Source organism: Haemaphysalis longicornis, unplaced genomic scaffold (genome assembly GCF_048455015.1).
Source record: "Haemaphysalis longicornis isolate Haplotype H1 unplaced genomic scaffold, Haemaphysalis longicornis Haplotype H1 scaffold_13, whole genome shotgun sequence".
Taxonomy (NCBI): Eukaryota; Metazoa; Arthropoda; class Arachnida; order Ixodida; family Ixodidae; genus Haemaphysalis; species Haemaphysalis longicornis.
This window is the reverse complement of record NW_027526233.1, coordinates 56,285,178-56,302,497: the sequence shown is the minus strand read 5'-3', so window position 1 is coordinate 56,302,497 and position 17,320 is coordinate 56,285,178. Positions and strand designations below refer to the sequence as shown.

At 45.2% G+C, this 17,320-nt stretch overlaps 1 protein-coding gene across 1 annotated transcript in view; it reads right to left on the bottom strand.

Annotated features, from left to right (window-relative positions):
• LOC144163844 (uncharacterized) overlaps positions 1-17,073 on the bottom strand; it is a 200,999-nt gene extending 183,926 nt beyond the window's left edge. The window contains exon 1 of the mRNA XM_077694528.1: positions 17,004-17,073. Coding sequence (XP_077550654.1) covers positions 17,004-17,073 — 70 coding nt within the window. The remainder of the gene's footprint in view (positions 1-17,003) is intronic.
• Between the last annotated feature and the right edge of the window lie 247 nt (positions 17,074-17,320).

Sequence of the window (17,320 nt, the reverse complement as noted above, 5' to 3'; positions counted from 1 at the left end):
AGCGATTTGTGATCGAAAGTTGTGTTTACTACACTGGCAATAGGGCGAATTAGGATGAAAACGTGTGGGTAAAGTGACTATAAAGGATGAGGAGAGGCAAATGTTTTTAGAGATTGATGGTACGAATTACCGGTTTGGAATTGCGGCGAAAAATTAAAATTATGTTAGTTAGGAGGGATCAGATTAAAATTCAGTGGGGTATTATGCTTAAAATAAGTAAAGTATAATAGGATAAATTGACGTTCCGTATGATAGATTAAGGTACATTAGGTTCGAATAATTTGCTATTAGGGCACTAAGGTGAGTCATTGGCTGCCTCGCCTAGCGCAGAAAAAAGAATATACCGCACTGTCTCACCTTCTGAATTGTAAAATTACACCGCATGAGTCAAATTACTCGTAGTGCTTCTGGGCGGCAGGGTGTCTGGGATGAGAAGCGCAACGGGCTAATACGTGCCTGCGCAACACAATCCGCGACAGGCTTTCGGCACAAGGAACGGTACTTATTTCTTCTGGCCGCACTATGGCCTCAAACGTTCCCCGTAGTTGGTAATGGTGTCAGGAACGGCTCGTAGTCCAAAAAGCGGCGCTTGCCATTCCGACATCTTTGAAATTATTTGGGAACTTCTACTCCGTGCGCTGAACTGAACACCGTCTCCGGTACTTTTACTACACCTCAAGATATTTCAGACTCGACCCTTGTGCTCATAGTTGTGTATCTCCGGAATTCGACCCTCTAGTTATAGCGGTTGATTGATAGGGAATGTCAAATGAGGTACTGCTGTTTGTTCTAACCTGATGATCCCCGTCAAGACAGGAATACGAGCTTGGAGGGCGCTTCGTAAAGATAAGGAGAGCAAACGAAATAATGCGAAAGTTTTATCACGGCAACCCTCGAAAACATGGTGTCCTGGTGTGCGAAGTTGAGCTAGGCGGATTCTAGTTTGGAGCAGTAGCTCCTCAGGCATTGCAAGTGGTACGCATGGGCGGTATTACTTGGACAAGAGGCGACGCCAAGCTACCTTTTACACGACCTTCCAGATGTAGTTCTTATTGTTATCCAGCACGAACCCCAGCCAAAGCGCGCACTCCCTTGTAATTTCTTCTAAGTGACCCCGTACATGCCATTTCCCAGGATCAAGAATCAGCGTGTGGCCACACCTACGCGTGGGCTTCCAGTTTAAGGGTAAAGTCTGGAGTTGGCGCGGATTGTCATGGGGAAAACCTCCGTGTGCGAAGAGTCCCGGGCGACTCCGTATATGGACGAGATTCACCGGTGCCCATTTGTGGGGGTAGAACAGTAACTCTGAACAAATGGCCAGGTGCTGCTTCTTCTTCACAATGCACAATATCATCTGGCCAGAGCTTAGTTCGCCCATCTTTAGAGGCGGCTTGGGTCACTCTTTTGTGGGGCCAGCTGGAAGAAATCCTAGCGACTTCAGGGTTGTTGATTTGATTTGATTTGATTGTGGGCGTTTATCGCGCCGACGCAACGCAGGCGATGAGGCGCGCCGTAGTGGAGGGCTCCGGACTAATTGTGACCACCTGGGGATCTTTAACGTGCGCCGAAATCTCGCACACACAGGCGTTTTTGCTCTTCGTCTCCATCAGAAAAGCGGCTGCCACGGCCGGGAACCGAACCCGCCACCTCGTGCTCAGCCGCGCAACGCCTTAGCCACAGAGCCACAGCGGCGGGGTTGTATACGATACGATACTTCAGGGTTGTATACGATACAGAATAAAAGCATGGTACCCGACAAAGGATATTTTCTCTTGCAGGAATACGGGGCCTGCAGAACACTGGGGGTTAGGAATGAGTACGGGTTTATGAATTGCAATCGCACGAGCGGCAAGAGATTGCCAGTGTGGATTCGGCGAAGAAGTACCATCTCTACACTTTTGATATTGTTGCCTCGAGGGCGATACATTTGCTCAAGTTTAGCAAAGTGCAACATAACTGTTTTGTCATAATATTGCCTGAAATACCATTCCTTCTCCTTGAGAATATGACCAATGGCTGATGTGGAACTTCTGCAGGGGCCGAAGAAATAAAAGGACAGCTCATCCAGACCGCACGAATCCATCCAATGGGCACAAAAAGACGGCAAGCTAGCCATAAAACGAGTCACTCTATATATTGATTTATGGCTTCGCAGAAACCAATTGATTTATTCCTCTTCTCTCCTTCCTCTACCCGTCTTCAGAGGCCCCGATCGGGTTGAAGGCACAAATGCGGACATTTTTTTTGTATTCCTTGCGGGCAAGCTAGTCAAGAATTTCAAAGGTGATTTACTATTGCCTTGCATAACAACTCAATAAATGGGGAGTGACCCAGGGAGGCAGTAACGCAGAGCCAGTTAGGAATCTACATTTACATCTGATCTACCATAGCAATCTGCGCCCCCGAAGTTATAATATGCAGTCCTACACTCTTCGTCCTACCCTATCGCAGCTTATATTTACAGTTGGCCAATCAACCACACGCCTAGTGTTCGCGCTTGGCGTTTTAAGAAATAGCTGTGAGGACGGTAAAAATTGTGTACACGGGTACTTTCACAAGTGTCTACGTTTTGACAGGCAGTTATGCGAGTCATGGAGGAATAGCACTCACCCAAGCCTAGACGCCTTAATGACCAACCAATCTACATTTCCTCATTAGAGCTTTTGGCTGTAGACATAAACTGCAGCCCACATTAACCAGCCTTACCAACCATTACCCACCCTAATGGATAATTCAAACGGATAAAACTAAACATTCCTCAAGCAGCTCTCATAGCGAACGGCAAGAAACTAGTGCTCGTACAAGTAGCATCATAAACAAACATTTGAAGCCAAATTTTAAGCCGTTTTCTAAGCACCCTTCTGTATGTTTATAAGACGCCTGCAGTATGCAATGGAGGGCTTCGAGCCAGATGCTTTAGAAACATATTTGTGTATTTAAAGGTCTGAGATTATGTTTTATGCCGCAGGAACAACTAACATGATATCTCTCTAGCTACGAAAATATAGTATGTGCATCCACTGGTGATATGCGTACTGTCTTATTCTTCTGTCTGATTTTATGAGCGAGACTTACTATCCTATTTTATGGGCAAGAGGTTGCTGGATTGTGTCAGATAGCGAGACAAAACTGTATGCTGAATTATTAGTGTTTGCTTCAGAAGTCATCTCGGCACAACCCTCGAACTGCTGCTACGCAAGCGTAAGAAATGCCAGATACTTGCAGCCAATCAGTGGCGACTCCCAAAAGTTATATCCATACAACAGATGAAAGCGACAGACGACATTACAAGAGCTTAGCATGGGCTAATGCGAATATTAGGCCTTACAGGGGAACGTTACTGTACACCGTTTCATTGAAAACACACAGGCGTTTTGTGCGTTCTTTGGTTGCGTGAGCAAACAACTTCAAGCCAATAAAGATAGCGACTAATAGATGCTTCGGCTGAAGGTGACCCCGAGCAGTTTTTTAGCTGTTCTGAAACCTGGTTCAAGTAGTTCACAGTTGGTTGAAGAATTGTTTGTCGAGTGATAACTGCAGCGGAGCAAATATTGTTCCACCTCCAGTGATTTTGTTTCCTAGAATACCAAACGCTTTCATGAAATTTTGGGTAGGAGCACGGGCGACAATCTAATCATAAAATAACGGTTGCGTTCGCGAGGTTAGGTCTATGTCTCCTAAGAACAGCGCACCAACATCTCCCTGCATAAGGTCACCCAAACAAATTAGTGGTTCATATATTTCAGGAGTCCAAAAACGCACGTTGTGGAAATGGTTGACTGTATGGCTACTGAAAACACAAGCTACCTTCTGAGTAGAAAACACGAACATCGAAGAAACTGAACCATTGTCAGATGCTTCTGCTTTCGCACATTTCATATGGTCATATTCAACAGTTGGACACTCTTTTTCTGATGGAGGCGAAAAGCAAAAACGCCCATGTCTACGATACTTCGGTGCAAACTAGATTCCCAGGTGGGCAAAATTAATCCGATGTTTTGAACTACAGCGGGCCACATCGCCTGTGTTTTGTCGGTGCGTTAAACCGTGAAATCAATCATTCAATGAATCCGTTTTTGAAAAGTGAAGATTGCCTTGGAACATATGTGTCAGTTTCATGCTCAGGTGAAATGTTCCTATTGTAAGCATGGGTGTCGTGACGTACTATCGTATAATGAAATCCAGAATAATGAGGAATTTCGTTTAGTCAATAAATCTACATAGTTTCTTTGGTTGATGCGTCTGCTGTCAAAAATAATCACCAAATATTGAATATTAGTGACACGTTTGGCACTAAAGCAGTAAATTTGCTCTTAAACATTTTCGCACAAACTGAGATGTGTATCGAATTGTTAAATGTACAGAGAATTTGGGAACAAAATCGATTTCTTACAGCAGGTAGCCCTGAGTTCAGAAGCTGCTCCTCGAAGGCGGGCTGCAACAGTGCTGGGATCAAACCACTGAACCGGCGCATTTTACTCGCCATTGGATTCTCAAGTAACGGGAAAAAATGTGACTAAAGGTGCTGGGGCATTGGAAATATATTACTCGTCATTTCTTTGGACGGTCCAGCCTCAATGCAAGAATGAATATTGTAGGTTTCCTTCAGACAGGCAGGTTAAAACGTCAGGGAGTGTTAGAAGAACTGAGTGGACTGATTGATCTATAATCGACTGGGCTTCATGGGAGTTGTTAAATGTTCTTCAGCCCAACTATAAAATCGCATTACCAAGTATTCACTTGTAATGTGCCCCCCTTAAAAATTAACACCCCATGACAGACGATTTTCAAAATATTTGCTAAAGAGCTACCAAAATTAGTATATGGAGCCAAAGATCATTAATAATTGCAACATGCTACTTTTTCAGCAATGTTTGTTGACGGGCTAGATGGTCTGATACTTGAAAAGCCATGAGGATTGCGCGGAACGATGACAGGAAGAGAAGACCGCTGGACGAGCGCAACTAACAACTAATTTATTTAAGGGCTTACAACCCCCCTGTATAAGACAAATTGGCGCATGCGCCGAACATACCTGTGCAAAACGTCAGGAAAGAACGTGTTGAACGTCAACCCTAAAGGCCAGACTTTAAAAATTCCGACTCTCTTTTATACAAAGCCAAAGACGTTTCACTCACGCAATTGTGTGACTTATTTATCAAGAAGGCTTCCATTATTTCCCACGCGACATCGCTGCTGCCCCAGCCAAAAATCGTAACCTCATTCAGTCATGGCCTGCACCCACTTTTTTCGCAATTCCTGCAAAGGTCCGTCAAGTTAGTTCTAGCATCCATATCTCCTAAATTGCGCTCATGCCCCACTCCACGATCGTTCACGCAGCGCCCAGTTTGACCAATATAGACCTTTCCACATGTCAGTGGAATTTTGTAAACGACGCCTTTCGCGCATTTCACAAAGGGCTTGGAATATTTTTTGGCACAACCGGTCATTTTGGTTTCTTCCTTTCCAGTCATGGAACAAAGCTGTCCTAGCTTCACAGCACCAGAGGACACTAAAGGTACTCCATACCTATTAGCCACCTTTTATCAAATGGTGGGATACTTAAAGCTTGTATGGAACCACCACTGGCTTCGCACCATCCTTGGATGCCCTTTTGCACGTTTTTCCTTTCGTCTTTAGGAGGAGTGTTTCACTCACCGCCGCCAGGATCGTAAGGGGAACCCAGCATCGTCCAACCGGGACACTTGGTTTTTAAAACTTTCCTCCATTCTGTGCGAGCAAGACTTCATAATAGAACACTTAAGGCACACTGCAGCAATACCTCTTTTCAGGGTCTTTTAATGCACCGACAGATAAGGTAAAAGATCGTTTGCAACTCTTGGATGATACATCCAACACACATGTGTTTCAGAAACAGACACTTCTAGGTCCAGGAACTGTAGAGTTTCTTCTTTCGGAACCTCATGTCTAAACTTCAGCCCCTTGCCATGTTGTCTAAAATCATCTAAAATCCCGTTCATCAGGTCTTGGTAGCTGAAGTGATTCTGCTGATGTAATTAAAATTATATAAAATCATCCGCATACCTCAAAATTTTACAGCCTTGTTCCGAATAAAATGATCCACTCGGGTGCGGTAAATGTAAGACAAAAAAATATTACACAGGACAAAGGCTACACATAAACCGATACATATACCACGACGTTGCAAGGAAAAACTATTGTCAAAATTGATGAAAACACCATTGATATAAAATTCAAGTAAAGTTATAAAATTATCTGCATTCATCCCTGTTGAATTCTGAAACAAAACCTCACCGTTCTCCACCGTTCTCCACTATACAGGACCTAACCGACTCGAACAGTTCAGCATGAGGCATGGAATAAAAGAGGTCTTTATAATCGGCAGAAAACATAAGACCTATGTTATGGTGTTGTTCAAGAAAGAAGTTACATTCTTTGAATTTCTGGAAGCAAAAGGATCCCACACCTCTAGCGTATGAACAAGTTTCTGAAGAAACGTACTGACCTGGATCTGCCAAGAGCCTCTCTCACTAACCACGCTCCTAAACGGCAAATCTGCGTAATGTGGCTTGGCCAGGAAAAATACCTCCAATGAGTTGCCTACACATTTATTTATACCAGATGCTACCTTCACCATCCCAAGTAATTACATAACTTCATGACATTGTTTTTAATTCACGTGACACCCTTCTTAACCTGTCTAAAGTTCTCACTAATTGCCTCACCTGCCTTTGCACTAAACACACCTTCAGGTACAACATCAAAACCTCCGTCGTTGTCTGCCTGCAGAGGCCGCAGGTTCTTATCTCTAAAAAAGTCCAGAATATCTTCAAAGGGTCGCTTCTCAGAAGTTCGTGGTTGTGAACTGTCTTCACTCATCTGTCCACCCCTATTAATAGGCAGCGCTCTTGACTCTCTCCGTCAGCTTTCTTCACGATTCTTCTGTCTAGTGCAAGTAATCCATTAACTTGTACATCTGGCTCCTCGCTGTACTTTGGTACTTTCTCGAGTACGTCCATATTCGTCTTAGGCACTTTAACATCTCCTAGCACAGTCACGGTCCCCTTTCTTCGAACTTCTTTCCGTCTGTTCGTCAACTTCAGCAGTTGTTTTAGCGTGATGTTCCACAGCCCCTACGTGTAAAACGCTGCATTCCGCCTGTGGATACGCAGGATATGCTCCCCTATGCTAGTAGAGTACCGAGTCAAGCACACAATGTGGAGCCAGCCTTGAAGAAGGCGAACCTGTCTCCACAATTCAGACCTTATATTCTTACACACCCGCTTACAATGTGTGTTGGATGTATCATTCAAGACTTGCAAAGGATCTTTTACTTTATCAGTCGGCGCATTCAAACACCATAAAAAGAGGTATTGCTGCATTGTGACTTGAGTCTTCCCTTATGAAGGCGTGCTGGCAAAGAATGGCGGAAAGTTTTAAAAACAAAGTGTTCTGGTTGGAGGATGCTGGCTTCCCCTGTATAGTCCTGTCTGTGGTCAGTGAAACACTTCTCCAAATGACAAAAGGAAAAACGCGCAAAAGGGTATCAAAGGGTGGTGCGAAGCCAGTGGTGCTTCCATACATGCATAAAGTAGCCCACAATTTGAAAAAAGTAGCTAATAGGTACGGAGTACCTTTACTGTTCTCTGCTCCGGTGAAGCTGGGACAGCTTTGTTCTCTGTCTGCAAAAGAGAAAACCAAAAGGAGCGGTTTCGCCAAAAAACATTCCAAGCCCTTTGTAAAATGCGCGAAAGGAGTCGTTTACGAAATTCCACTGATATGTGTAAACGTCTATATTGGCCAAACTGGGCACTGCGTGAACGATCATGCAGGAGGGCATGAGCGCACTTTGGGAGATATAGATAATAGAACTAACTTGAGGGAGCATTGCAGAGATTCGAAAAAAGTTGGTGCAGGCCGCGACTGAATGAGAATAAGATTCTTGGCCGGGGCAGCAGCGATGTTGGGTAAGAGGTAATGGAACCCTTCTTGATAAATGATGCGCACAATTGCGTTCGGCGCATACAATTGCACATGTATGTTCGGCGCATGCGCCAATTTGTCTTATATTTGGGGGAGTAGGCCCTTGAATAAATTAGTTCTTTGTTGCGATCGTCCTGTTTTCTCCTCATCTTCGTGACATCGTTCCGCGCAATCCTCATGGCTTTTCAAATGCTACTTTTGTAACTGCCAAGTTGCCGTTATTGAATTCGTCAGAGAAAGGGGAGAGTCTGTGCATTTCGGGATACTTGTAACTTTTGCCGTGCTTGTCACGTTCGCCGATTGCTTGTATTCGCTTTTTTAATGAACGATACCGTAAACCTGCTGCAATGTTTAGTTACATTGGTTAAAATTACAAGAAATATGACAAGGTCCTTTTAATATTCTTTGTTTTGTTTGACTTTATTAAATTTGTTTGTGGTGTAATTTTTGTACGAGTATATATGTGTGACTGCTACTAAACATTTAGCCACTCTACCTATGCGGAGGTATACTTCTCTATGTCAACTAGGGAGATTATTATTTTCCAGCCTAGGGTTTTGTGATACTGAAGAAGTTTGCTCTAGTGGCGGTAAGTCATATAGAGTACAACACCAACAAAACAATCTGGGCAGAGATCCTTGTATGGTGTTCCAATTTTTGCAACAGTAAAAGAAAGGCTTACCTGAAAAATCTGGATTTACTGCGTGATGAACAACTTCGGTTTCTCCAAATATGGCCTGCAAAAATTTTATTTATAACAAACTTGAGCAATTGAAATAAGCTTGAAGAAGTAGTGGTCACATGATAGCGTAAGCTCCAGTATATCAAAAAATATTTACGCACAAAAGCTTGGACAGCTGAGTGCAATGAGACCACAGTGTCACCAATGGTTGGTTAATGTTTTTTGATCGTCCAAGTCTGCGCTGTGCAAACACGAAGTTATTTAACCTTTCCGATGCCGAAATAAACAAATACTTTTTACGGGGTGAGCATTTGGCGGCCGCTAAAGTAGTTTGATGGCGGCGTTGTCCAGGTTACCAACAGAACAAAGGGAGAACCGGAGACAGAGAAAACGGAGGAGGCAAGACTGGAAAGTGTGAGGAGGGGGGCGTTATGCCGAAGCCATGGGAGATGTTCCTTGGTGGGGACGCATGGCGAAAGTTTGAGGGGGAGCCACTGAGACATGCTCGGCGGTAGTGACATGGTGTGAACTGACGATATAGCAGCTTGTTCCGTCGTGCGGTCGACGATGACGCGTTCACTTCCTGAGTCTCAGTTTGCGGTCCCTTCGCCAGACGAAGATTGCAATAACTCCATGAGACGTAGTTTGCGGCTAAGAGGAAGAAGCTTACAAATGCAGAAACTTGCAAGAACATACTCGGCGGCGGGGAACTGCTGTGAGGAATCGGCAGAGTATCGCAGGCCACCGTGCGTTCGCTCGTAACGCGATTACTTTCATAGACTCAGCAGCTAAGCGCGGTGATCCAGGCTACTGCAGTTCGCACTCCGAAAAAATTTTGCCCTGCCTTAAGCAGTATAGTTCTCGTCAGCCATTTTTAACAATTATTTTATCTCTAGTATGCAGAGAAACACTTTTACGTTTTAGTTTACCGAACGTATTTGAAGTATCAGGATATTTTCTACCAAAAAATTATCGACAAACGAAAAAAACAACCTGGAATGAGGCCTCACTCTCTGTTTTACCGAGAAACACGTGAATAAATGCAGGGTACACCATTTTCTAACCAAATGTATCGCAAAACGAAAACAAAGGAATTTTTTTTATAAGCAAGACAATTCCCAATTTAACGACCACGCATTCCATGCACCAGTCACTGGGACGTCAGATGCCGATGATTCCACAGAACTCGATTTGTATATAAAATCTGTATCAAAAGAAATTTTAACCATAAGAAAAAATAAAAATCAACGAAAAAACCTGACTCCCCTAGAAGAAGTCAATGTAAATATTCTAGCCGCCAGAACAGACATAATCATTACACCTGCATATAAAGGAGCTAGCCTTTTCAAGCTACGAATAAAAAACATAGGAAATAAAGGCCTATAGGCTGCTAACAACCATTGTTACTACCACCAAATAAATCATGAACCTTCCGACGAATACTGTCAAACGATTCTTCGCACTCTCGCAGATGGTCTGGCCAGGCAAAGAATCACGAGAGGAGAACTAAACATCATGAGACCGACGAACAAACTAGCAGGACCTTTCTTCCCCGCCACAAAATTCATAAAGTCCCCGCGCAGGCTTTGTTTTTTGCTGCCGTTTCGAGCCGACCAATGGTTTCTGACAACACCATTACAGAAGCATTTTCTGTGTTTCTGAGTCATCATTTGGCAGAAACTCCGACTTCTCTACCTTCATTCGTTCACGACACCCCCTCAACTTCCTCCGCATAATAGAAGCAATAAACAATGTAGGCAAACACCCAATGACGCCCATCCGCTCACGCTCGACGTATGTGCCCTCTATACGGACATCCTCAACAATGTAGGAGTAGAACCTACATCAAAGCCCTTAACAGAAAACCCACACCAACATATGTTATGAGCCTACATCACTCTACAAAAATAATTTCTATTTCTAAATTATTTCGAGTTTGACTCATCTTACTAGTTGGAAATTTTTGGAACTTGCATGGGCACTCCTTTTCGTCCACCTACGCCAATATCTATTTGGAAAACTAGAAGCTTCCCTCTGGGACTCTTTCCCCCCAAACCGAAGGTTTACCTTCGACACATTGATGAAGTCTTCATGATTTGGGAGCTTGGCCGCACAGCCTTAAAAGTTTCATTTCGCATTTCAATTCTTCGCACCCAACCAATAAATTCTCATGCCAGTACTCGGATACACAAGTAAACCTCCCAGACGCTACTGTTGTTTTAAGAATGGTAAACGGAAAACCACGCTGATTAGGAAATTAACGAACAGGCAACCATAATAAGAGTATGCAGTGACAACGGAGACTATAAATAACACCTTAATGAACTAAAGCAGAAATCACCCGGTCAGCTAGCTGGATATGGCTTACGAAAGAGCATACAAACAAGAAAGGAACGCAGGGCTCAAGCGTCAACGAATAATTACTAACTTAAAAAGACATTCCCCAAGCACCAACAGTTACCTGCAAAAAAAAATAAAAACGTAAAAGTTATTGTGGTTCATGCCAAAAAAGGTTCTTCCGAGAAACTAGTCATACGCTCCTACCTCCGTCCTAAATGCCACTCTCTCAAACACGTGCTGACGGAGTGCATTGTAAATGGCACTGCCAGCCAATACGTTCATCAGTTTGGGTCAAGTTTCACGTGCAATTTTTCTAACGTTGTGTATATGCTAGAATGTTCATTATGTCAGAAGCAGTAGATTGGAGAAACGAATTAGCCGATTAACGTACGTCTGAATGGTCATCCGGCCGAAAGTCATCACAGGGCCTTCATAGCAGTCGCGCAACACTTCAACCAGCCGAACCACAATTTCGATGATCAGAAGCTGTATAGTCTGCAGTCCAACATTAAGTCACCGAGGAACAGGAAACACAGATCATCATACTTAATCCATAAATTCAATTCCCTTCAGCCGGCTGGAATTAAAGGTTTTAATGGCAGCTTAGAAACCTTACTATATCTCAATTCGAAAGAATAACAATACTCTTACAAAAAGTGGACATCGCTATACGGAATAACCCTACGTGCACATCCCCAAAGCTGCTACCCCAAAAGAATTGGTTTCTGTCTTTCTTTTTCCTGCCTTGCTCATAGCCAATTTCTACAAAGCAAACACACCCGCCTCCCTCGGATTTCGGCATTTCGCCTTATTGTAGACTTTACACACACACACACGCACACACGCACACGCACACGCACACACACACGCACACACAGACGCACGCGCACGCACACGCATGCGCACACACACACACACACACACACGCACGCACGCACGCATGTACGCGCACCCGCACACACGCACACAAACACAAGCATGCACACGCACACACGCGCACGCGCACTCGCACACACGCACGCACGCGCACGCACGCCCACACGCACACATGCGCGCACAGACCTACGCGCGCGCACGGCCACACGCACACACACACACGCGCGCACGCACGAACACACACAGAGACACAAAAAAACATCAAAAAACATTGTCTCTAAACCTACTGCAAACGCTCCCTGTGGAAACTACCTGCGGATACCCTTTATATTCTTTAACGAAATCAGGCGTCCCCACCGGGAACTATTCTTTGGGCCGTATGGGCTGTTCACGGGCTATCTCTATTACCCGCAGTTCAGTAACCTTGCAATGACCCCGCAAGGAGCCCCTCTTGCCCAACTACTTCCAGGAACCCTCTTTTGGCGTCCCCTAGCACCACCGCCGCACACCTTAAATCCGCCCTCCCTGTTGCACCCAGCCATGTGGTAGCCTTCACGCATTCTCGCTTGGGGGGCCGGTTGCAATACACACACCCGCGTTCAACTCTCAGTATTTCGCTTCTTCAACTGACCATTGACCCACTCTAGTTTCCTTCCGCCACGCTAGCTCCAAACAACCTGCCCGTCTGTCTGCAACTCAATCTCTATCTTGATAAACATTCTTGCAGAGACTAAACTTGATTCCTTGATAAAGACAAGTCGTTTGTCGAAACGTAGGTAAAGGCTTGTGGCCACAAATTTCCCGAAAGTATTATTCCTATACCTATATATATATATATATATATATATATATAGATATATATATATATATATATATATATATATATATATATATATATATATATATATATGTATATATATATATATATATATATATATATATATATATATATATATATATATATACATATATATATATATATTTATATATATATATATATATATATATATATATATATATATATATATATATATATATATATATAAATATATATATATATATATATATATATATATATATATATATATATATAGAGTCTGAATGGCGCTGGCTACCACCCTCAAGCGTCAGATACAGTTGTAGTAAATATAAATACCCCAGAAAGTGAAGCAGAACACAGTCGCCCAGATAGCCGAATTGGTAAGGCATTCGAGATCTAATCGAAAGGCGTGGGTTCGGTCCCCACTCTGGGCGCGTGTTTTTCTTTCTTTCTTTCTCACGTAATTAATAAAAATTAATAATAATGTAACGTCACTAACGGTAATAAATAGTCTAACCACTCCCCTATGCCTTCTTGGGCGTTGTAGACTGCCGGCATTTCTTTCTTTATATATATATATATATATATATATATATATATATATATATAGATTGCGAGAAGGGCTGTCTTAGGATGCCGTAACAAATAGTAAAAAATGGGTATAGCTTCTCACAAAAATGTTTCTTGGTCGACGTTTCGGTCGGATGCATCGACCAATAAACAGTTCTGTTGGAAGCTATAGCCATTTTTACTACACACACACACACACACACACATACACACACACACACACACATATATATATATATAGTCTGAAAAGATAAAAACTCACACAGAGCGCGAAAAAAATAAGGTGGAGTCCTCTCCTTGAAACGTCAGTAAACTTATTTTTATTTTCTACATCTTTCTCGTTTGTCTCTGTCTCTACTAACCTTATATATATTGTGAGAATCAATCTGTCCGTTGCGCTATTGCCCACTTCAAAGAGACATGGATACGGGCCCTTGTACTGTCGTGGCCAATTCATTGTATACTTCGTCTGCTTCCCAGGACAATTATCATCATCATGCCGTACCTCATCTATTCTTCATACCCATCCTCATCATCATTCCTGGGGCTGGAGTTCTGGGTTGCCGCTCAGAATAAACGCGCTGTTCCACTGCCTCTGCGACGTGTCTTCTGGGTGACGACTGCCCTTGACGTCTCCCTCAAGTGGTAGAGGTGCACCTCGGTCCCGTCCGCTGTCTTCCCCAGTCGCACACCTGGAGCTCGGTTCCGGTAGGCGCTTGTATCTGATGATGCAGCACGAGAGCGGGAAAAGCCCCTCCGGATCGTCAGCTGCTGTGCCTGCTGCATTTACAATCACCAGCCACCAACGCGATCCGCCAAGTTTTTTTGGCCGTCGAGGTGAGGATGTCGACGACTGGCTGGATAGCTATAATCGGGCCAGCAGCTTCAATCGGTGGGATGACGCATTCAAGCTTCGAATTGTCTCCTTCTCCCTACACGAGGCGGCCAAGACGTGCTTCCGTAACAACGAACACACGATCACCGACTGGACCAACTTTACTCAGGAGCTACGAAAAAATTTCGGCACGCCGTCCATTCGCACCGATGTAGCCAGACAAACGCTTGTCGCTCGCATTCAGCGCCCTGATAAGACATTCGCCTCCTACATTGAGGATGTCGTCGCTCTTTGTCGCCGTGTGGATGAAACCATGCCGGAGGCTGAGAAGGTGCGTCATGTATTGAAGGGTATCGCTCCGTTTGCCTTTAACGCTCTGGCTGTGGAAAATCCTGCAAGCGTCAGTGATGTCCGCAAGACTTGTTAACGGCTGGACCAACTGCAGTCTATTCGCCTTCGCCAGGAGGCTTGCGCCTCTCATCAATACGGGGACTCGGATCTGCGCAGCCTCATTCGCGCGATTATCCGCGAAGAACTGCAGCAACAGGACTCGCCCTGCTCGTCGCGTGACTATTGTCACACTAACGCGCCGGAGCTTCGAGATATTGTCAGGGAGAAGCTAACATCCATGACGGGATATTCACCTGCACGTTCTCCTCTTGCCACCGTCTGCTCTCAGGCCTACTAGCCCACGACCCCTCCCTTGGCCACCGTCTACGCGCCGTCCTACTCTGCGATTGCGGCCAAACCACCCTTGCAGGTTCAGCCACTGTCGCCGCAAGCCCATGTGACAGCGATTGCCGCAGCCCCTGCTTCCCCGCATTATTACACCACCGTGCGACCGGGCCGACAACGGTTTCCTGGAGATGGCCCAGTGTGCTACTATTGTGGGATCAGGGCCCACATTTCTGTGTTTCTGCCATCGGCGTCAGCAAGACGAGCGAAGAGGCTACGCCCCGTTCGAACGTGACTATTCCCGGTTTCCCTACGGTTATCGGCGTACCGAACACGTTTCCACTCCGCGCCGCCCTTCGTCGCCTCCAGGGCCACTCGAGCCTTCCAGTCATCGTTCTGCACGCCGGCGCTCGCCTTCACCCTACCGTCGTTCTTTGTCCCCCCTCCGTCCGGCCACCCACGCTACTAACACCCACCAGGAAAACCAGCTCCTGCAGTTTTTGGAGGAAAAACTGCAGTAGTGGGAAAATCGACAATTCCTCCAGACAAACCCTCGAACACTCTAAGAGCCGATGTAGAAGGTGTTATTGTTGATGCGCTAGTGGACACAGGAGCCAGTATTTCAGTGGTTTGTGAAAAGTTATGTTTGCAACTGCGAAAAGTGAAAACTCCGTACACTAGGCCCTCTTTATGTAACGCGAACCAAGGTGTCATCAAACCTACTGGATATTGTACAGTGCGTGTTTTCATCGATGGAATTCGGCACCACATACAATGCGCGGTACTCCCGCTTTGGGCCCATCAGCTCATTTTAGGGTGGGACTTCCTCTCGTCGGCATCCGCTATTATATCCTGTGACCGCCAAGACATGGAACTGACGGAAACGGATGATTCAACTATTGATGACGCGCCGCAGCAGCGCATAGTAGCCAGCGCGCATTACGTCCTTGATCCTGGCAGTGAGGAAATCATCTCGGTTAGTTCCAATCACTTTTGCGATGGTGACGTTCTCATCACTCCCTCTCCTAGCTTCCTTCCCAAAGGGCTGGTGATCGCTCCGAGTCTCGTGCGCTTTTCAAAGGGAACTGCTGCTCTTATCGTAGTTAACACCAATCATGAGCCAATGGTCCTACCTCGGCGCACCACAATTGCTACTGTTGCTGCCTCTACTCCCGCCTGTATTTTCCCTCTCTGTGCGGTCTCATCTACTAGTAATCTCAATTCCGATTCTCCTGATCCCGCTCTAACCGCCACAATGAGCTCTGACCTTTCCCCGGCTGAAACTGAGTCGTTACTGCAGCTTCTGAACAAACATAAATCTATATTCGACTCTAATTCTACCGTACTGGGTAAGACATCGGTGGCAGCGCATCGTATCGAAACCGACGGGTCTCGCATTATTCACCGCCGTCCTTACTGTGTGTCTTCAGCAGAAAGGAAAGTTATCAGTGACAATGTCACCGAAATGCTTCAGCGGAACAATATTCGGCCTTCAACTAGTCCGTGGTCTTCCCCGGTAGTGCTAGTGCAGAAAAAGGACGGATCGGTGCGATTTTGCGTCGATTATCGCGCCTTGAACAAAATTACCCGGAAGGACGTTTACCCGATGCCACGGATTGATGACGCCCTAGATTGCTTACAAGGCGCCGAATATTTCTCAAGCCTTGATCTGCGCTCGGGGTACTGGCAGATCCCCATGCATGAGGACGATAAAGAAAAGACCACGTTCGCCACCCCCGACGGACTCTATGAATTTAACGTCCTGTCATTTGGGCTTCGCAATGCCCCCGTAACATTTGAACGAATGATCGACACTGTCCTCCGCGGTCTCAAGTGGAAAACGTGCTTTTGCTATCTCGACGACTTGGTTATTTTTCTCCAGGTTTCGCCGATCACCTAAAGCGACTGGATGAAGTTCTCACCTGTCTTTCCAATGCGGGGCTTCAGCTCAACACTAAGAAGTGCCGCTTCACTAGACGAAGCATTAAAGTTTTGGGACACGTAGTAAGCAAGGATGGTATTAGGCCTGATCCTGAAAAAATTGCTGCTGTAATCAACTTTCCACGCCCGTTACAACAGAAGAATCTGCGCAGCTTCTTAGGTCTGGCCTCGTACTTCCGTCGCTTCGTCCGGAATTTTTCTGCTATTGCTTCTCCCCTCAACAAGCTGATGCACTCCGTAACACCCTTTGAGTGGTCTGACATGTGAACAAGCCTTCAAAGAGTTGAAACAGCACTTACTTCCGGTCCAGTACTCTGTCATTTTGACGAGTCCCGACCGGTTGTTCTGCATACTGACGGCAGTGGACATGGCATTCGTGCTGTGCTTTTGCAGGCTGATGACCAACACATGGAAAGGGTTGTTTCTTACGCCAGCCGCTCTCTCAGTCCCACTGAGAAGAATTACACAATTACCGAGCAGGAGTGCCTCGCTGTTGTTTGGGCGGTTCAGAAATTCCGCCCATATCTATACGGCCGTTCATTTACAGTGGTGACAGACCACCATGCTCTCTGCCGGTTGCAGTCGCAGAAAAACTTAACTGGACGTCTCGGACGCT